The sequence below is a fragment of the Gymnoscopelus braueri genome, assembly GCF_963280865.1.
Source record: "Gymnoscopelus braueri genome assembly, chromosome: 2".
NCBI classification, from domain to species: domain Eukaryota; kingdom Metazoa; phylum Chordata; class Actinopteri; order Myctophiformes; family Myctophidae; genus Gymnoscopelus; species Gymnoscopelus braueri.
Window position 1 is genome coordinate 40,944,137 of NC_137604.1, and position 23,048 is coordinate 40,967,184.

The following is a 23,048-nucleotide window of genomic DNA, read 5'->3' on the forward strand; positions in this document are numbered from 1 at the left end:
TACAGCCTAGAAAGTGTGTGGGTGCATGCATGCATGCATGTGTACAATTTGCATATTATGTAACTGTGTGTGCACATATGTTTTAATATAATATATATATATATATATATATTCAAGCATTTGTTGTTTCTGTTACACATGGGTTATTATCGGTCTTCAAGTGACACGTGTCTACGCCTGTCACAATTATTACATAATGTTCTAATCGCAATTATTTGAGATAATCTCAGTTATTTTGTCATTATCGTCATAATCGTTTCCATGTTGAAAAATGTTCATACATAAAAAAGCAGAAATAGCTGATCTACAAGCGTACACCACATCACTTTGTGGTGTGTTTTAAGGTTGTAGTAAAAGCTAGTCATTTCTTTGTATATTTCAGTTATATGACCCAGCTTCCCTGTGCAATTGTTTTATTACGAAGCCTAAAAGGCAAACGGAAATGTATTTTCGATTAATATGTTCCAATGGTCAGTGCCAAAAACACGATTAAATCGTTAATCGCAATTATTAGTGTGACAATCAATCGTCAACTACAATTTGTAATCGTAACAGCCCCACACGTGTCTAATCTGCCAGGATGTTGACTGCGTGCAGTGACAGAGATTTCTGCATTCAGGTGCGTGCATGCATGGATGTGTGTAAGAATGTGCTTTTTTTGTGCACAAGTCTCAGTGCCATCACATACCAATCTTGTGCACCAGCAGGACATCTAAGGGAGAGGTGACGGTGTTATCTAGTGTGAATGGTCCAGACAGAATGGGCCCTATTGATTGATGATGGTTGAGAGACGGTTCCTGTACCCTTGGCCTGTTTTCTCTCACTCAACATTCGCTGCTCTTCTGCTGCCCAAAGTCTGGCACACAACCTACTGGGAGAAACTAGGTAGGCTATACTTAACGACAGACAGGCACACATATAGACGGACAGATGAATAGAAAGGGAGACACACGGACAGTCACATGGACTTGCACACATACTGTACGGTATTTATTTATACTAGACCATACCCGGTGAAGGGCGCAGGGGAAAGTAGTTGCAAACTTGGGGTTATTGCACGTCCTGTTTTTATGTATGAACATTTTTCAACATGGAAACGATTATGACGATAATGACAAAATAACTGTGATTAACTTGGATTGAATATGAAGAAGGCATCAGGGACATAATTCCTTGAACATCATGGTACATTGCAGGGCTTGTAAAGCTACCCATGTTGTGTTTCTGAGTGCCCAGTGTTGCCATGTCTGCTTATTATAAGCGACTTTGGGCTTGTTTTTTCTGTAAAGTTGCCTATTTGGGCTTGCTTCCTAAATATTGTTAAACCAGCGGTTCTCAAACATATTTGTCCACGGACCCCCCCATCTAAAAATATGTTGTGCCAGGGACCCCTGTACCAGATTTGTGTTGTTAAAATGTTTATTTAAAATATGCCACTTTTTTCCTCATTTGTTTTTTGAAAATGGCAAATCTACAAGCTCACAACTTGTAGATCTGCTATTTTCAAATATCTGATGCATATGGGTTTAAAGTGTGGCCTAGCCCTAGTCGCTTCTTTTGGGCTTGTTTTCATAGACCTGGTTGATTATTTCTCTCTTCTTATCTCTCTCTTTCTGCTTTGATGCATCAACGTCTGTTTGCAGCTCATCATCAGTAGAGTACAAACAAACCGCAGCAGGAAACCTCAGACTTCCTGAATTCCATAATACTCCTTCCTTATCTATGTTAGTAATATTACAGTATTGCCTTTGTGGTGGCCATCTGGTGGTTTTCTTTAGTTTTGACCAAGTTAATACTAGCACCTGTCATTTTACTTCCTATTAAGCTTGTTTGTATCTCATCAGTCAGTGTAGTGTTTTTTTTTTATTGTCCAAAATAAACCATAACTAAACAAAAATAAGTAAAACGAACTAAGGGTTACCTCCCAGGGCACTCCCCCAATGCCTTCTATGGATAATCTAGCCCTGCGTCTCACTAACATGTTGGGTCATTAACAGGATGGACTTTTTAGTCTTGTAACTGGTACTGTATATCTCATGTTTTTCCTTCAGTTGGTTATTATATTGGCTGTTATGTTGCTTGTAGATACCTATTTTTTGTGTGTGACACGTCGTATGACAAAGTATAAATCAGGCTTAATGCTTTGGTGAGTCTATGAGTCTATTTCAACTTGGTGTAAAAGAGTGGGTGAAATTATTTGCCATACAAGCTCCCACAAAATGCTGTTACAAAATGGATAATCATAAGAGTAGAGGCGGAAAAAAGGAAAAGGTCAATTAACAATTAGAAATCTTGTGCAAGTAGCAGTGGATATGGTCACAGAGAATATTCCATGTTTTTTTTTTACTGGTACAGTAAAATCGTTGTTTTTGCTTGCAGCAGTGGCACACTATTATCTGGCAGTCCAATAGTTAAAGTGTTTTGCTCAAGGACACTTTAAATGTTGCATTTATACAGCACTTTTATCCAAAGCACGTTACATAGATTATGCATTATATACCGATGGCGGAGGAAACCATGCAAGGCACCAACCTGCTCATCGGGAGCAATTAGGGGTTCAGCGTCTTGCTCAAAGACTAACTCTGGGGGAGCCCGGGATCGAACTGGGAACCTCGCGGTTCCCGTACGGTTGCTCTATCGGCCACTCTACCCCTGAGCCACTGCCGCCCCACTTTGACACTAAGACAGAATTAGCCGGGGATTGAACCAGGAACCTTCCGATTCTCAAGCGCCACTGCTACCACTACTTCTACTACTACTGATACTGAGTCCAGGGCCACAGGGACACACAGAGAGGATGAGAATGATGGAGGAAACGGAGAGAGACTGAAGGGAAGAGAGAGACAGTTGGCCTATCTTCAGTGTGAGACGTGAATGCCCTGAGGAGATGTGCACAGCTGTTGTTCATTTTACTTCTGCTTCAGACCACTCTCTCCTCACCAGATCTAATTGTGGTGTCAGGACCACATTGAGTCCACTTTGACTGTATGAGTAACATGTTTCGCAAAATTATCGGTCATTATCATTATTGATATTAGGCCTTGGTGTCTACTCCTGTATTGGGCATTGGGCAGATTTTTTTCTTACTCTTCTCAAAAAATATTGGCTGAAGAGAGTGATTTGCTGGAAATGTCTGGATGATAAGGGGTTGCTGTTACTGTTACACATTCTTTGGAGCTGTCCCCAAATTCCGGATTTCTGGTGAAGTCTACATGAATATATAAAACCTATATATGCATGTAGTAATGTGTGTATATACGGTAATAAAGCTGTCAGCAAACATGTACCGTAGTCATTGTGGGGCCTGGGAATTTAGATAATATTGTATCCACCAGGCCGAAGGTCTTGGCAGAGTATGTTTTCGCCCCCGTCCGTCCGTGTGTGTGTCCGTGTGTCCGTCCGTCTGTGTACAGCTAATGTAAGATTGACTTCTACTACCTGGCCTGGCGGAGACCTGTGCGTCTAGTATTGATATTGTGAGATGAGTCTAGATATCGTCTGGGATTTGGTAATACTCGTAATATCGTGATATGGCGCAAGTATAGTTTTTTTCTGGTTTTATTCACTTTAGCCCTATTTTCTACTTTAAAATCGTTTCAAAAATAGCTGATCTACAACCTCACAACGTTTGTTGTGACGTGTTGTAAATAAGCTTGATATCGAGATATTTCATCAAAAATATCATGTCCATATTGCCCAGCTCTAAGTCATTGTAAGATTGTTGATGTGAATGTTATCCAGAGTCCAGTTCATGTAGTACATCTGTGAAACATTTATAAAATACAAATCTAACTATTATGCTAAAAATACAAAAAGGATTACAACGTTGTTTAGGTTTTTTTGGGGATATTTTTGGGGCCTTTTATGCCTTTTATTTATTTATTAAAAAAAAAATTGCTTATAGTGGAGATTGACAGGAAACTGGGAGAGAGCGATGGGGAGATCGTCGCAGTAAAGATCGTCGGGAACGGGACTCGAACCTGCGATGCACTGTCAGGCTACAGGAGCCTGTGGCCTGGACTGCAAGGCAGTCGGGCCACAACGTTGTTTAGTTTATTGCACAACAGGCTCAGCATCTCTTCTCAAACCAACATTAAAGGAAAGAACTTTCCAAACCGCAGATGGTAGATTTGACTAAATCTTAAGCAGCTACGTATGACTCTAGTCTCCGCTTTGGTATGGAGCACATTCTCATTCTCACTTCTCATCGGAGCAGACTCAGAGTGGCTGTGATGGGATACGTCGGATGCAGTTTCCTCTTTCCCCAGGGACTCAACAGTAACTAGACTGGGCCTTCCCCTTGGGTAGGCTACTACTCACATTGCAGAGCCAACATTGCTTTGACTGTTGCCTGTTAACTGGTGCAGTAAATAAACAATTGTGTTGTACTTTTAATTGCAGATCCTGATTCCAGATTCCTAATTCCAGATGGCTTTTAAATAAGCTTAGGCTGGACAAGAACTACTGCTGAAAGTGTCTTAAGTGTCTAAGTTTAGGAAGTACAGGGCCACAGGATGTTCTGGTAGGCTGGACAACGTGTAGCTCTGTATACTTCTTGTACTTCCATTTAGACACTTTCGACTATAGTTCTTTTTTCCAGGCTTTAAATTTGGTCAAGATTTTCTTAGTGTTAGAATATATTGTCAGCTTGGTTAATGATCTAAACAGAAAAGATGCAACTTTTGGAACATGATACATTATGTGTAGTGTTAGTGTACATACTATGCAATCTCTGCTGTCTAATGCCTCAAGTGTTGTATAGGGCCTTTTGGCTGGCTACACGCACACACACATTCTCACACTTTGGCACACTTTCACACTGAATCACTCACATGCTGTCTGGCACCCATGTGCACACATTCACACACAGTCTCAGAGCTACATACACAAACGCTTCTATTCTTCTCCTCATGCATTTGATACTTATTGCATAATTTTGGCATTACTTTGCTCTTCTGTTAATTTAGCTCACACACAATCGTGCACACAGAGAGACATACATTCACAACCACCCCACCCCCTTGAAAACACACGCACCCTCCAAACGCAGTGAGAAATGCTTGGACTGGCACTCCTATGCTTCGATGACAAATAAGTCAAAGTCGTCAGACTTCCAGTTGGGTCATCAGGAGGTTGTGGGGGTAATTAAGTCACAACGCCTAATTAGCAGCTGGGTCCTCTGAGCGTGTGCAGATCCTCATTATGCTTCTCCATGCAACACAGAGAGCCGGCATGTCTCACCTCCCTGCTCCAACTGCTATTTTTATAACTTGCTGTGTGCAACCAATACCTGCCTGCCTAACAGTACTCATCATCACCAAGAGCTAATAATGTACTACCCCCACCATCACCACGCTGCCTGGCTTCTCTGTCAAACAATGCGATGTATTATATATGCCTCGTGATCAAAGGCCTCCCTCTCTCTTTGCGGGTCTTCTCTCCTCAAATGGCCTACGAGAAGTGGTTCTAATGCTGGATATTTTATTCCACTTAATCACAGAGAGGGAAATGATTTTTTTTCTCGATGTGGCTGAGAGGAAAGGAGTGCAGTTGATGGGTCATAATCTTGATTTTTTTCTAAGCTGCACAGCTTTTTTCTAAGCTGCTGAGTATACGTTATTTTAAACAATTCGTATGGTAGTCGAGTATGTTAATACTCTAATCTACTGTAGCATCTCTTACATTGAGAAATGTTAACTGTGGTGTCAGGTAGGACACCTACTGGTTGACACGTGATACTGCCTAAAGCTCATAAGTACAATATCTCCCCTTAGTGCAAGTGGGGATTACGTCTTAAAAGAGTGGTAGAAATTTGGGAGACCCGGGTTCAAATCCTTCCTTAGTAGAACGTAAAAGTTACGGATTGCAGCTTTAAAGATCTCATTCCTGCAGAGCGTGGTTTTCAAGCCCATAGCAGAATTTAGCTCCGAAACACCCTGAGTCTAATGAGCCACAATTTCCTGACCATTCCTCAGACTTCCTCGACGTTATGTCGGACACACTGCCATATCCTTTACTTCTATGCCAGAGCCAATAAGTGTACATAGTTCAGGCCTTTGTGTGTAATAGGTTTTGGTGACACTTTTTGTTTGTTAGGATCACAGTGTTGTGTGTAGATGGTAGATACTGACTCTGATTGTGTTACAGGTTTGCTTTGTTCATGTCCCTAAGTGCACAAATATTTGTGTGTACATGTAGCCTATATACATGAGTGTGTACATGTCATGTCAGTATATGTGACTATTGATTTAGTGCATTTTCCCGTGTGTGTATGGGTTCATGTTATTGACACAGTTTGTGTTATACAGGACAAAGCTCTCTTGCAGTGAGGGTCGCTTTCAAGCAGATAAGAACACAGAGTAATGAGATCCAACCTTGCAAGTTGAAAAGATCTTAGACTAGTAGTTAAGCTGTGGATTTTCTCAACTACAGGAAGGGGAGAAATGACTGAAGGGGTAGATAAACTTCCTGCTGGGAATAACAAGGAACTTGGCATAATGTGTTGACTAATGGAGGCCACACAGAAAGGCCTCTTGGAAGAGTTTTGTGTTTGGTCTGTCGGCCATAGTTATGAAGCAGATGGGAGAGAATGCAGCTTACCAAGACATCATGCTGAAATAATAATGACTGTACAACAGTATTTTGAGGCGCAGTGGTTAAGATGCATACCACATGTAGGCTCTAATGCAGTCTGACATCGAGTCGCTGGTTCGATTCCTGAGCCTGACGACCTTTGCTGCGTGTCACTCCCTGTCTCTCTCTCCCTGTTTCCTGTCTATCTCAAATGTACTATCCAAATAAAGGCAGAAACCCCCCCCCCAAAAACTTTAATAAAGAGTATTCCATCAAATGGGAGAGTATTCTTGGTGACTACTTGTTTTCTAGATTTGAAGCTAGGAGTTTGGTATCCTTTGGTATCCTTTGGTATCACGGCACTCGGTACTTTGAGCTTCTGCTATTTTTTAATAGCCAAAGACATCTAAAGTGACACGGATGCGTTCCCGGATTGAATGGGTTAATTGCGGATTAGAGAAGTGTTTGTGTCTGTGTGTGTGTGGCTGTGAACGCACAAATGCTGCTTATAAACTCGTGCCCTCGTTTTCCCGTCTCCGTCCAAATGCCTTAAAATCTGTCCTTTGAGAAACTTTATTCTCCTTTCAGTCAACCTTGAAAACTATGAAAATGGCTGTGGAGAGGACACATATTTTGAGCTCTTGGCATCTGGCACATCTTCAGTGAGGCTTCCTTCCCCTCAGTATTCAGGATGGTATAGTTAGGATGGGTAAACGCAGAGAACAAATTTCACGTATGTACAAATATACAGTGACCAATACCCTAACGACAACAACAACATCCAACACGTCTGCTGCACCAGAAACCCTTTCCTCCTGATTTCCATCCACCACCCTGGGATTTGAGTAAGACATGCTTTTGACCTCCTCTTATTAGGTTACTACAGTATGTCAACGCTGTCGAGGGGAACATGGGAATTTTTGTCACAGACTGTGTCTTCATGTCTCGTCACTGTGATGGCTGTTTTATTTTGGGGTTCTGGGGTGGGAAGAGATCTGATGAGGGGGGTGTGGGACAGAAGCAAGACGACCCACTATTTTTTAATTGCCTGTCGTGCACGAACAAGCTACTGTACTGTAAATCGCCTTTGGTGTGGGAAGATAGCTCGTTAAAGTGAGCCACTTAACAGAACTGAAAGTGGGTCAGATATTTTTTTTGGGGGGGGGACTGTATTGTCCGACTCCAGCTCATGGAGACCATCCATTTATAGATCGATGACAAATGTGTTCCGTGATTGATTTTCTTTTCGTCTTTGTCCTGGCCAAAACCTCTGCAGGCAAACTGAAGTTGAACTGCCCTGCTTCAAAATCTGTGTTTTGCAACCTCTGAGTTGTGAAATGTTCATTTTTAGACTGGCACCTTCCCTACAGGTAATAGAGAGAATTGACACTAACCCTTTCCCCTGCTAATGCTTCATGCTTATATCGTGACGTCCCTTATGACAGTAGACTGTCTAAATTTTCCATTACACAGAAACACATGGAGGCTAATGGGAGAAGACAAGTGATGGATTTATATGCTGATTGTTCACAGCAAGTCGGACTGAAACTAGATTTGTCAGGGGCTTTGCGCCTGGGTTCTTTGGTGCAGGCATGATCTCATTCAGGCGATTTAATTTTCAGTTCTGGGGATTTCACCCATAGAATTAACAGTTTCATTAGGGAAAGGAGTGGTGGAGGAGCATGAATAATGGAAACAAACAAACACACACACACCCACACCCACACACACACACAGACGCGCAAACACTCAAATCGGATAACTGTTAACACGCAACGTGCACATAAACACACACACACACACACACACACACACACACACACACACACACACACACACACACACACACACACACACACACACACACACACACACACACACACAATGACTGTTTTGCCGTTTTGGTTGACAATATCTGTGTGCCTTTTTAAATGTAATTGCAATGGTTTCCTCTGGTACAAAATTGTGTGGCTTCTACACGGTTGTTAAGGTAATTAAAGTGACTGCTCGGGTGTTGTCAGAAAAGGGTGTTGATAGAAAGTGCCGCAGGTGTGTGTGTGTGTGTGTGCACTTGGTGTGCGTATAACAATAGACACACAGTCCAGTACAGAGGAAAGATGTGGTTGTGCATTCTAGTTTTAGCCCACCAAACTACCCATTCAGTTCACCTAGTCATCAGTTACTCTGTGGTCTTGGTTTATGTGCTTACTATCTCCCACTTCAACCCAGAGTTTCTCTCTTCCCCCTCCGTGTTGTCATCCATGGAGACCATAGAGGCTCACCACCTTTGTGGTTTTGGGTCTCCTAGCTAGCTACGCTGCACATCTACTATATCTCTCACCCCCACCTTCTCTCCATCTACCCCTCACATGCCTACCTGAGCCTGTCTCGATCTTTGACCTGCTCTCCCAGCCTCAAACATTCATTCACCCTTTCTTTGTCTCTCCCTCCTCCCTCGTATGTGGTCGGCCATGGGGACTACAGAGGCCTGTTTGTGCTTTGAGCAGCGGCACTGTGGCAGTGTTGCCATGTCTGCTTATCATAAGCGACCTTGGGCTTGTTTTTCTGTAAAGTCGCTTGTAAATATTGGTGGTTGCAGGTTTTTTGGGCTTGTTTCTAAAGTGTAGTTTCTTATTTGGGCTTGCTAACGAACGTCGTTCACCTCAGTGGTTCTCAAACATTTTCATGTCAAGAACCCCCAAATGAATAATGTATTTGTCCACGAACCCCCAAACCACAAATATTCCATATTTTTATCAAGATCTTTTAACAGATCTACATAGCATTGGCTTGTAGATCGACTATTTTCAAATAAATAGCCAATTTCAAATAAATAGCTCATGTTGTCGCTTCTTTTGGGCTCGTTTTCATAGACCGGGTTGCTTGTTTCTCTCACAAAATCTGGCAACACTGCACTGTGGCTGCATGGCTGCTCAGCCATGTTTAATTCAGACAGGTCTCGGGGGGGGGGGGGGGGGAAGGTGGTGGGGTGTGGGGATTGGAGGTGGTGGAGTAGGTTACCTGGCCAGGGATCTGGTGTCACAGAAGAACCAGCTCAGGCTAAATGTTGGAACAAGATGGGGGGGGGGGGGACTCTACGCTGCACTGTGTAGCCAGAGAACAGTAATTGAACAGTAATTGCATGAGTAGTGAAACGACTGCACAGTTTAATGCAATCATGTTAGATAATTTAATATCTGTCGATTATGAAATTAAACGCTAGAACCCCAGACCTTTGACCCTGAAAACACAACAAGAGAAGTTGGGGCTGTTTGTGTGTTTAGTGCGGCACAGAACCGGCCTCGTGTTCTTGAGCTGAGACTGGGGTTGGAGAGACCATGTCACTCTTGTTCCTCGGTACAGAGTGACACAAATGCATGGATGATAGATTGAATGGCTGTCATTAACCTGTGTCATGCTTCAGTGGACACAATGCGTGGGCGTGACTTAACGTGGGGAAATCTCCTGCTGTGCTTTCTGTTTCCAGCCATCAGGTCACTAATTGATAACATGGCTGTCGTTGATGCACGATCTGGCGGATTTGTTGAGTCAGTTAGCTGACAATTGCATTCTATTTAATTCATTTTTGTTTAATTGGACAGAGTGGATAGCCTTTGTATTCGCCTTTGTATTTTGTTGACAGATGGTAGAGAGAGAGAGAGAGAGAGAGAGGGGGGAGAGAGAGATGGGGAGATCACAGGAGAGAAGCCTCTGGCAGGGAAGGGGTTACTGTAAAAGGATCTAGGGAGGGAGATGTTCTTTTCCTCTGCTAATTTCTATGAATGATTGACACATTTACCCTCAACTTTCTGGGCTTTCATAAAAAGGTTTTTCTTAAACATGACCATGGATGTCACATCAGTGTCTTAGTTAGCATGCAGTTAAGTTACCTCAACATGTGGTAAATGGTGCATTTATATAGCGCTTTTATCCAAAGCGCTTTACATAGATTATGCATTACATTCACCCATTCACACACACATTCATACACCGATGGTGGAGGAAACCATGCAAGGCACCAACCTGCTCATCGGGAGCAATTTAATAGTTAGCTAGATAGCTATACTAGCTTTACTAATGTTTGAAAATATGTTTGTTTATTTATAAAATAAATCAGTCTGGAAGAAGTCTGGAATTGTGATTTTGGGGAAAGCGCAAGAAGAACACTGTATTAAGTAAGAAAGAACAGGTGAATGCCCCCACGCACATGACCCAGTGCCCCCAGGCTGAGCTTTTGGTAGTAGTTTTTAGAGACAGTGTTTTTGTGTCAGGAAGCCTAGTCCCCAGAGTATAGACAGTGTTTTCAAATGGCAGTGTGATGTTTATGTAGTGCCAGGAAAAGGAAAGGGGTGTAGCCTGTGTGCAACTATGCATGAGTGTACGCATGTGCATGGGTGTGATGTAATGTGTATGTTGCAGTTTTGTAAAGGTGAATGAAACGTTACGTTGCAACCATGAATGTTCACAGTCTAATATATTGCCTAAAAAAAGAAAACTGCAGCCAAGAGGCAGGGCAGACATTCCTGGGTCACCTAGACTGAGAGTTATGAGGCAATTGTTAATATTTAATTCCCTACTTTCAGTTTGACATTCAAATGTGTCCACAAAGACAAGAGTGAATTGATTTAGCACACTTTGTCTCATGTACCACTGACTGAGGGGAGGGAGAACAGTGAAGTGAGGGTTATTATCACCAGCAGTCCATTCTCTTCTCGCCTCATTCACAACAGTCTGTCTGATACAACCCCTCAGACAGACAAGAGACTACACCTGAGCTGGGAAGGAGGATTTTGATTGTAATGTGTTGGGATTTCAGATGACCTTCTGAGGGTCTTTTTGTATCTCCATCAAAATACATGAGATTGTGGACTAAAATAGTTCTTACTCTTTTTTTGTGTTATCGTTTTAGCCTAAAAGTCTGACTGTACCTCGGGCTGTTTACATTTCTGACTAATAAAGTATTCAAACTCAACACACACACACACACACACACACACACACACACACACACACACACACACACACACACACACACACACACACACACACACACACACACACACACACACACACACACACACACACACACACACACACTCTATCTCTCTCAAGGGTGAGAGACACAGAGACAGCAGAGTGGAATGCTCTTCCAACAGCCTGAACATTCTCATTTCTGAATTCCCCATTAAAGTTTAAAGCTGGCATCATGGCTCCACCTAAATTCAAATTGGACTTGGCTAAACTCTGGTCTGTCCGGCTGGCCTCCAACCATGTGAAAACTGCTTACGCCTTCGGTGAGCTTTGCCATGTCTCTTGTGAGTGGCATCCACCATGGCTTGTATCCCTGCCCCCCCCACCTCCTTTCTATGTTATTATCATGCATATGATGATAATATTTCGTCATTTTTATTTTGTTTCGTTGTTTTGTCCAGCTGTTTTGAGTGTTGAACTTTGAATGTTTAATGATCAACAAACAAGCCTCTGGCTTTTTTGTGTATCATTCATTTGGCATATTTTTTAACTTGTACTGTTGTACCCTTTAAAAAGTTCAGCAATAAAATATTCAATCAATCAATCAAAAAGTCCCTTTGCTGTCTGTCTCCTAGAGTAAAGATATAGAGTACCGGAACTGATGTGGGTGGTGGTTCTTCATATTTAAAGTTGTGTTTTCTTTCTCCATGAAGTAAGGGTTGCCATGCCCTTTTATTACCTTGTGGGTCATTACCAGTATTTTTGTTTATCAGACGTCAATGAAGGGGAAAGGCATGAATATGTAGGGAGGTTGAAGACCAGGTGTGCTGCACTATTCTGTATCAGTTGAAGGGGTTTCAGTGACCATGCCGGCAGCCCAAGAAGTTCAAGGAACAATTGAAGCAAGTGTCTTATTTCTGCCTGCCTTTATAAAAAGCACATTCCTATTACTGAACTTAAGGTTAACTTAACTTTGGGAGGAAATTGTTCTATTGTGTTCTTTCTATTGTTTATAGAAATACAGCCGTTTCCTTTTCCTCTGCTAATTACTATGAATGATTGACACACGTACCCTTCACAGTACTGAGACTGCTGTCATTAAGGTCATAAATGACTTAGTCTTGGCAACCGATGGTGGTGACTGCTCAATTCTGGTCCTTTTGGATTTGAGTGAAGCATTTGACAGCATTTTGACTTTAATTTTGTTTATTTCGATCCACATCAACAGTATCACTAAACATAACACACTGTAATTCAATATTTCATGCTGTTTGATCGAAAAGGCATAGGCTGAAGCTCATAGCTTATTTATGCCTATCCTTTGATTTTAGTAGACCACACCATACTGCTGAATCACCTTGTTTGGGTAGCTCTTAGTGGCACTGCTCTGGAATTGCAATGCCTACTTTTCAATTAGAAGCCACTTATGTTTGTTATAGAGGTAAAGCCTATTGCCTGTGTTTCACTTTTGTTCCACAAGGGACACTTGTGGGTCATGTCATTCTTAAGCATTATGTATGTATCCAATTTGATAGTTTTTGATACAGTTTTATATCCCACTCCTCAAAACATGTAACTCTGTAATTATATTTTCCCTTCAGTTCAGGGCTGCCTAACTAATCTACACTGTTGGATGTCCCAAAACTTCCTTCCAATTTATTGCAGGCAAATTAAACATTTGGCAAATGTAAAAACCTGGGTCTATTATATGATTCTGATCACTGTTTTTAATTCTCAAGTGAAAGTGGTTCAATGTTGTTTCCTTCACCTGAGAAATAAATATCATAAAAAATTTAATTATCCAGTCATCATCCAAATAGAGTTGTTAATGTCCTTGTCTCTTGTTTACATAATTGCAATTCTCTTACTTGCCTCGGTTCTTGTCTCAGTAATATGCATTGGCTGCAGTTGGTGCAAAGTGCACCTGCATTGCCAACCCAAAGAGATATGGGTTGGCAGACAGTGGCTTAAGAGGTAGAGCGGCTGCTTGGGAATATAACGGTTCCTGTTTTGATAAGATAACCACTGGTATATTGGTCTGATTGGGCTATAATGTTTGAAATATAACCCCCAAGAATTGAAAACGGGCCATTTTGATGCAGAAAATACCGTTCAGTCGCCAGGTAGGAGCTGCCATCACTTTTTGGCAGGAGTAATAATGCATAATGTTATGGCTTATGTGGCCTTGTATGTCTGTCCACTGGTGTATTATTGGTCTATTTGGGCTATAATATTTGAAATGTAACCCTCAAGAATGAAATCAAGTCATTTTGAAACCAGCTTTCCGTTAGCAGGTAGGAGCTGCAATCACTTTTTGGATACATTACATTTTTACATTATTATGTTTCTGTCATATGTAATATGTTGGCCATGCATAGGAAAGAAGGCAGCTCTCCTACCGGATAATACCGTCAGGAGAAGGCGTGCTCTACTCAAGGGGAGTCTTGAGAAGTAGTCTCTTGAGTTTAGCTGGGTGCAGATGCTTGAGGATACATACATTTTATACAAACTGTTTGAAACGCTGAGGAAGGCCGACGTGCCGAAACGCGTCCGTTTCTCTAGATAGACTTGTCTGCTGCGGCTGTTCATCTTTTTAAAAAGAAAATCAAGAATATAACTGAAGAGAGTGCAGATAATCCTTTATTACATGCGTAGGAAAGGCCCTCTCTATAAATGATAATACACTGACATGATGGGGTGGCTGGTGGAGAATATTCTGAGACATGCTCCTCAGTCCTACCTCTGGCAGAGTGAGCAGAGTTTGTCCTGCTTCTGAGTTAGTGATTTCACACAGAGCCTTTTGGGATCAGCTGGTTAAAGGTGAACAACAATAACTATGATCATTCATTTTAGCTGATGTCTCTGCTCTGGAAACTATGTCAAGGCTGTGACAGAAAAGAGCATTTGAAAAGAACAGTCGTCTGCTTTTGGCAGAGTGACTCACCACATTCACAGCCCATAGCAGCATCTTTCATAAACACAAGTGACACAAAATCCTGTCTCTTTCAGTTTGTGCTAGCTTGCTGAAAATAAAACAGACAGAGTCCTCATCTCCTCTCCCCCACGTCCCCATCTGCCACACTGTCACCCATCTCAAAAACACACTCATCAAACCACAGCTCACAGACTTTCAGTTACCGTGTACAATACAAATAAAAGGAATTAGCTTTGGTGCTGCAACAATGATAAATTATTAACCACTTTTAAACCTGACGTCTGTCCCTATGTTGGGCAAAGGTAACATTTTTAAACATTAAATAAAAAAAACATCCTCTTAAAATTGGCTCATGGGAGGACCGGTCGGCCAATATACATGAGAATAGGTAACCATGCTATGCGTAGTAAGCGAGCTATCGGCTGACATCCTAGGAAGTGAGGTGAAGTCTGAAGAGGTGAGTCTTCAGACTACAGCGGGTGAGCCAGTGAGTCTACAATTATGACTGCAATGGGGAGTTTATTCCACAGTTTGGGAGCCAGGAGGGAGAAGAGTCTAGGACGTTCAGAGAGTTGTCCAGGGTGTTTTAAGGAAGGCTCTGACAGCATTCCTGTGAGACGAAATGAGCAGGAAGGGTTGCAGGGTTAGATCATGTCTTGAAAGTATGCAAGTGCCATGCCTTTGGTTGCCTTATACGCCAGCATCAGTGTTTTGTACTGGGTACGGTACAGGCAGCAACCAGAAGTCAATGAAGGGAGCGGGGGGGGGGGGGGGGAATGGCTGGTTGAAGACCAGGTGCGCTGTGGCTTCTGGATCATTTGGAGGGGCTTAAGTGAGCATGCCGGGAGGCCAATAAGGAGGGAGTTAAAGTAGTCAAGATTTGAGATGACTGAGGCCTGGATAGGGAGCTGCGCAGACTCCTGGGTGAGGAAGGGTCTCATCCTTCGGATATCATAAGCTTACAGGAATAAGTGACCACTGCAATGTTGCCTTACACTACCCCAAATGTAAGCCATGCGGCTCAACTTGCCCTGTTTAACATCAGCTGGATTTCGACTGCAGCTTTAGCACCACACCACACGACACTACACCACACCACACCACACCACACCGCATCAAAATATCTACCGTTTCCATTACACAAAAGTACCCCCTCTCAAATCTACAGGTATGAGTAGCACACTGCGGTCATTCACACTCCTTTGTAATGTAAAAATAGATGGAGGTCATTGCTTCTTGCTTAACAATGTAATGCAGATGAGTGGCCAACTGTCCTGTATACAAATGCAAATCACCTGTGCACGCGCGGGTATACTCCAGCTATACGTACGGGTATTTATTACTATGATAATTATAATATAATATATAATAGATTATAACTGGTTTTGTAATACAATTTAAATTATTATAATGTATTACAACAATTATAATACACTATAATAGATTATAACTATATTATCTCTGCGGGGAGAAGAAGATCTTGTCCGTGCCGTTGTGGTTAACACGTAGGCGAGAGGGGAAGATGAAGGTGCCTGAGAGGCCAGCAATTTGGAGACGTTTTCTGATATCACTGTAGCGCGTCGTTGTTTCATCACCTCCACGGGTTCATCTGGAAATATGTATATGCGATCATAACACACGTTCCAAGACGATGTGAGCGTTCCACCTTAAATGGCTTGGGAAAGTTATCAGTGCCCAATACATGTTCTCAGGTAGTAATGTTTTCTCGCATTTTTGTTCAGTAAGGGTGAGACTTAGGTCGTAATCAGAGCTGGCATTTTCCACTTCCTTCACTCGTTCACCAAGACTCAATAAAGAAGCCCGGGTCGAGGCCAGAGAGGCTTCCAAGTTGTCGAATCGATCATTCATTGTCTTGTTGTATTGCAGCAAGAATGTTTGTTAAGTGAATCGGTGCCAGTTTCAGATGGCTCTGTGTTCGCAGCAGCGAGCTCAGGTGATTCCTGAGCAGCAGGTGGAACAGGTGGTTTGTTCTGTAGTCTTCGCTTCGGTGTAGAAGGAAATAAAGTAGAACTGGAAAATTGAACTTAATATTCAGTAAATAACCGGGTTTTTGTCGGATATGGAGAGAGAAGCTCTGGGAAAGCGTGTCTACTCCATACGGTGCTCACGGGCGCCCCCTCGTCAGTGGGAAGGTTTGTCCCCAGTGTGGATACGCTGGTGTCTCTTCAGATTACCTAACTGATTGAAACTCTTTTTACACTGTTTACAGTAGAAAGGTTTTTCACCAGTGTGAATACGCTGGTGAATCTCCAGACTACTTAACTGACTGAAACTCTTTCGACACTGTTTACAGTAGAAAGGATTTTCACCAGTGTGAATACGCTGGTGAATCTCCAGACTACTTAACTGACTGAATCTCTGGTCACAATGTTTACAGACGAAAGGTTTTTCCCCAGTGTGGACACGCTGGTGTGTCTTCAGATTACTTAACAGACTGAAACTCTTGTCACACTTTTTACAGTAGAAAGGTTTTTCTCCAGTGTGGACACGCTGGTGTGTCTTCAGATTACTTAACAGACTGAAACTCTTGTCACACTTTTTACAGTAGAAAGGTTTTTCCCCAGTGTGGACACGCTGGTGTGTCTTCAGATTACTTAACAGACTGAAACTCTTGTCACACTTTTTACAGTAGAAAGGTTTTTCTCCAGTGTGGATGCGTTGATGTCTTTTCAGGTCACTTGACTGACTGAAACCCTTATTACACTGTTTACAGTAGAAAGGTTTTTCTCCAGTGTGGATGCGTTGATGTCTTTTCAGGTCACTTGACTGACTGAAACCCTTATTACACTGTTTACAGTGGAAATGTTTTTCTCCAGTGTGAATAGGCTGGTTTATATTCATGTCACTCATCTTACTGAAACACGGTTTAAAGATGTGGGTTTTCTTGCCTCTGTAAGTCAGCTTATGTTTCTTTAGTTGTTCCCAAAGTAAACTGTCGATGACTTTAAGATCTTCCTTCGTCTGTGTCTCCTTGTTTCGGGCTGGTTAAAGAGGTGAACATTTGCTGCCAGGTGGTGACTGGGATCTGTCCCTTCTTCAGCATTTGGCAGTTGTAGTGCAGTTTTGGTCGTGGCTCCTCTTGATATGTTTATGGAGGAAGACCTGCGGCGTGAAGACAAATGGAAACTCAGAACAGAAGACCTGAGTCTGGGAAGATCGGGACGTCACTCCTCCCAGGAGCATTATTGGTTGCTGCTAGACATGGATTGTGATGTGAACAGAGTGTAGGTCTATTGGGGCTTAAATATGCTTTTTGTCTCTCGCTTCTCTCACTATATATCTTGTCTGTCGCTCTTTCCTTGATCTAGGTATGAAACGGAAGTGCAAAGGCATCTTCACACTTCATATAGGCTGAGCAGAGCTGTGGTCTGATGTCACACTCATCAGGGATCTCCATATATGGTCATAAAAGGGACACGGGTAGACAGACGGATACAGAGATCTCCATATAATGGGCACAAAAGGGACACCGACAGGCGGGAACAACGGGTACTCTGACAAAGGCCCAGACGCTATGACTCAGACATATCGGTCGGATCTGTATAACATAGGTGTGAGGGCCGCATAGCGGCCAGAACTCTAGATGTGAGGGCCTCGTTGGGCCCGAACTTCTAGTTTTAAGAAAATAGACAAAATAGCTGATCTGCAAGATCGAGCGTGTAGATTGGCTATTTTCGCTGTTACTTATATGACGAAGAACTGTATGTAGTGCTTACCGTAAGTGGTTAACGCATGATGACGACTACGGACAACGTACACAGACTTACAGTGTCAAGGATAGTACGACAGGACACCAACATTTAGACACGTCAGACAGCAGACGAATGCTCATAGCTTTACAACGATGTCTGTCTGTCATCGTGTTCTGTTGCTTTGTCCTTTTGCATCCTTGTTCTTTCTCCCTCTTTCCTTGGCCAACCGACTCTGATGGATGGGTGACTTGCCTCCAGTGTCAGCCTCATAAATCAACTCCTACTCTGGCAAATCAGCACCTAGCATCCATTATCGCAGACCTAAACCGCAATCGGCCACAAAACGAGTTTATATAAAATATATGTTTGTTGGCAAATTCATCTCTGACTGAGAGAGAGGCACTGGCAGTAGTCGCCACTCGCCAGTGGCATTTTAATCAGTTTCCCTGAAATCTGATGAACCAATTTTATTTTATAATGATGTTGTTGCATTGGGCCAGTCTACCACCTCCACTAGTTTACCCTTAAAGGACCACACTGACATCAGTACATGTCATTATTTATTTACAGCTTTGGCCGTGTATGACATATTTTCCCGTTAATGTCTTTATTTTAAGATGTTGCGTTTGTTTACATTTTCTCCAATGTTATTACAATGTTACAAACATGCCTGAATAATGGAGTCAATGTTGGCTAAACATCATAGCACTGTTAGTCATGGATTTATAAATATCATTCATAAATCAAATTATTTTCCAGGAACGTCTCACACACTTGTGCACATCTGCATATAGAGCACATATGCAATTTCTCTCTCTCTCTATCTCTCTCACGCACGCACACACACACACACACACACACACACACACACACACACACACACACACACACACACACACACACACACACACACACACACACACACACACACACACACACACACACACACACACACACACACACACACAATCTCTCTATCTCTTTCTTTCTCTCACACATACAGAATTAATCTGTCCTTACTCATTTTAATGGGACAGCCTCCATCAAATAGGCCAGGGGATTTATACCATTTCCAGAGCCCAATCAAACCCTTTGCTTGTCTGGTGGCAAACCATGGTACACAACACACACACACACACACACACACACACACACACACACACACACACACACACACACACACACACACACACACACAGAGACAATATTAATATTGACGTTCATATTGTTATTTTCCTTATCGTCCTATAAGGCAGGGCTAAATCATAAAAATGTCATCAGAACTATTATGCTGTGACAAATTGTGACATTTATGACTCGTACAATTCATTTCTACCACATTATTCCTCGGCAATGAGGCGCCTCCCCTCCCTCTACAGATAAACCCGACCAGAAGGGGAGGATTTGAGGCTAACTAGCAGGGAATCCATCTACCTTTTGACTCACGATAAGATTCTCATTTCTGAGGCACTGCACATGAGGTCACTAATCCCTGTAGATAAAACACTTTGATGTTGCATCCCTACAATGAAATGAAAGGAAACCAGAAAAAAAATCTAGTATTAACTTGGGATTACCGATTAGGAGATAGTTGCCATCCTCTGGGGAGCATGAAGCAAATTTCATGGCAAACCGCCCATTAGATTTTGAGACATTGTGTCGTAAATAAAATAAACATTTGGCCTAAGGGTGGCACTAGAGGAAAGGCCACAGGGTCCAAGCGAGATGTGCTCACCTCAACACATCTCTCTGTTTTTACTAACCGAAATCACTGTACTATGAGCGCCTAGGATCATAACAAGTAAGACGCGCGAACGCGGGAAGCGAACGCAATTTTTTTTAAAACACGTTTCCAACTAAAAGGTAAAAGGGTGATCACATAAAATGGTAGCATGCAACCACCTTAAAGGGATAGTTCACCCAAAAAAACTTTTTTTATTGATTAGTCACCCCGTGGAGACTTTAATTCATGGATATTCTTTTGTTTTTGTTGCATTCCTAAGCCATTAATTTGATGACCAACGGACCGGTTGGCAGTGGTTCCAGTAGGAGATACAAAGAAGACTCTTTGTGTCTCCTACCAGAACCGCTGCCGGTCATCAAATTATTGGCTTAGGACTGTGACAAAAAACTAAAAATATCCATGAAGGTGACTAATCGATAGGAAAAAATAAAGTTTCGGGGTGAACTATCCCTTTAAGAGTCACTAATGCAGTCACAGAGATCACCCTTCCCTGCTAGCTTTCCACCTGCAAACATGCCAGTTGTGTTTTGTTGGAGCAAGAATCAAACCCCTTCTACTCTCCACGGTGGTACTGTGGTACAAAGGTGCACAAAATAGACCATGGCAAACCAGCTAGTTAGTAGTTTCCGAGATAATTATGTTGTTTGGGACCGAAGTGGTGAATGGATGGACCAACCGACTGACCACCGTAGCCATCCTTAGAGCCCTGCTGCTGAAAATGTAATACAATGTTAATGAGCCAAAATTATACTGTAGGTAATTTTATATGCTCTTTAGAACTGAACTTAAGAACTGAGACTGTGAAGTAAATTTACGAGCTAGAGAAAACATGACAATATTTGTGACATGAGGTAACTGATATATGATGTTTGGCTCATATTGTTGATATATCACATGTGAAGTCATATGTCCCAGCTCTAATGCCCCACTGTGGGGGTCATGTAAGGCTGTGTCAGCTGGCTCTCATAAGATTAAAACCACTGTCTGTCTGTCTGTCTGTCTGGATGCCTAGCTTTGTCTGTCTGACTAGTAGCTCTTTGTCGAAATGTTTTGCTCTTATTTTCTTTGAGATTGGGTGTAAAAGTGGGTAAATGGTGCATTATATAGCGCCTTTATCCAAAGCGCTTTACGATGTGCATTACATTCAGCCTTTCACACAAGCATTAACACACTGATGGTGGAGGAAACCATGCCAGGCACCCCATCGGGAGCCGTTAGGGGTTCAGTGTCTTACTCAAGGACACTTCGACACTAACCCAGGGTTGACCCGGGGATCGAACCGGCCTTCCATATCCCAAACGGCCGCTCTATCTCCTGAGCCACTGCGTCTTTACAGGGGGATAGACAGGGAAGATAGCTTGGCGGAGAGATACACTTGCATACAGACAGACAGACAGACAGACGGGTAGACAATAGACACACCTGTAGTCCAGAGACACAGTCAGTCATACAGTACATAAAGAACATAAAGACGGGCAGAAGATGGACAGATACACTAACACAGGCAGATGGAGACTTTAGTAGACGAATTCACAAACACACACTGACAGACAGTGAGGCTGTTATACATACTGATAGAAATGGAGACAAATGTACAGGAATAGACTGAGGCTTGAGAGATAGACCAACAAATGAATGCACACATCCAGACAGAGAGACATTTAGACAAACAGAGAGACCCCTGCTTCACCCATGGCCTTTAATTCACTGATGCTCCGACGTCCGTTTTCGCTGCACATTAGAGACGCACAATCTTATCAGCTCATTATCATTGCTTACAATATTTCTCTTTTCTTTCTCTCCTACTACTGCCCCCCCCTCCCCCCTCCTCCTCCTCCTCTAGCTGGTGGGAGGTCAGTTTGACCTGGAGATGAACTTCATCATCCAGGAAGAGGAGAGCATCGTGTGCATGGTGGAGCTTCTGGACCAGTGTGAGCCCACCTGCCAGGCAGAGGTGTGGAGCATCTTCACCGCCATCCTGAAGAAGAGCGTCCGCAACCTGCAGGCCTGCACACACGTGGGCCTCATCCGGCTGGTGCTACAGCGCATAGCCACCACCAACAGTATGATCGCAGGTGAGACGAGGGAGGTATACTGTGTGTACTACTGTACAATTGCTTTTGAACTGCAGGGGACAAAAGTACAGTATGTGGTCCAGCACATACCACCTACCACCGACGGTATGATCGCAGGTGAGCTGGGTAGTGAACATTGTGGTGATGACGGCCATTCGACCCCTCGATGTCATCATAGGCGAAAATTCTGAAAAAAAATCTCAAAAATAGTGAAAATGGCACATCTGCAAACCCACAGCGCATCACAATGCTACACGTTGTGAGCTTGTAGATCTGCTATTTTATATATATACATCCATCCATCCATCCATCTTCAATTGCTTATTCGGAGTGCAACAGTTCCAGCAGAGAGCTCCAGCCTTGCCTCTCCTGAGCAACATTAGACACTTCCTCCTGGGGTATCCCGAGGCGTTCCCAGGCCAGTGTGGCGATGTAATCCCCCATCTGGTTCTCGGGCTGCCCCGGGGTCTCTTCCCAGTGGGACGTGCAACGAGGACCTCCCTAGTAGGGAGACGCTCGGGAGGCATCCGTATTAGATGCCCGAACCACCTAAGCTGGCTCCTTTCCAAGCAAAGGAGCTATATAAAAACGTGGTTCTTGATTATTTGATAGAAAAAGTAGGCAGAAACATTTGCTCCAGTGCATTAGCCACTACTGACAATATGATAGCAGGTAACCAGGATGGAAGCTTATGGAGTTGGTTTTGTCCTCTCCATTGCATAATTCATATGGTTTTATTGTTTGTGTCTGGAAGTCAGGATTCTATGTCAGCATGTAGACATCTGTGCATGACCACAGATAGAAGCTTCATGTGGATATCCTTTTGTCTAATACCTGGAGCATACCTGAGTGCAGATTTAAGATGGGTTTGCAGCAAGTCATAACTCACAATACAGGTACATGCTCACAATAAATAAAACGGAGACAAGCGAGAGAGACAAGCAAGCCACAAAGGAAAGTGAAGGCATTGGACTCGAGGCACTTGTGTACAGTGGTGGAAAAAGTACTCAAATGTTTTACTTAAGTAAAATTACCAA

At 42.8% G+C, this 23,048-nt stretch overlaps 1 protein-coding gene across 3 annotated transcripts in view; it reads left to right on the forward strand.

The window, feature by feature from the left end:
* Positions 1–23,048, forward strand: part of lrba (LPS-responsive vesicle trafficking, beach and anchor containing) — a 301,696-nt gene that overhangs the window by 15,683 nt on the left and 262,965 nt on the right. For all 3 annotated transcript variants that reach the window (XM_080449815.1, XM_080449816.1, XM_080449817.1), the window contains exon 2: positions 21,780–22,011. In XM_080449815.1, the coding sequence (XP_080305941.1) occupies positions 21,780–22,011 (232 nt within the window). The remainder of the gene's footprint in view (positions 1–21,779; positions 22,012–23,048) is intronic.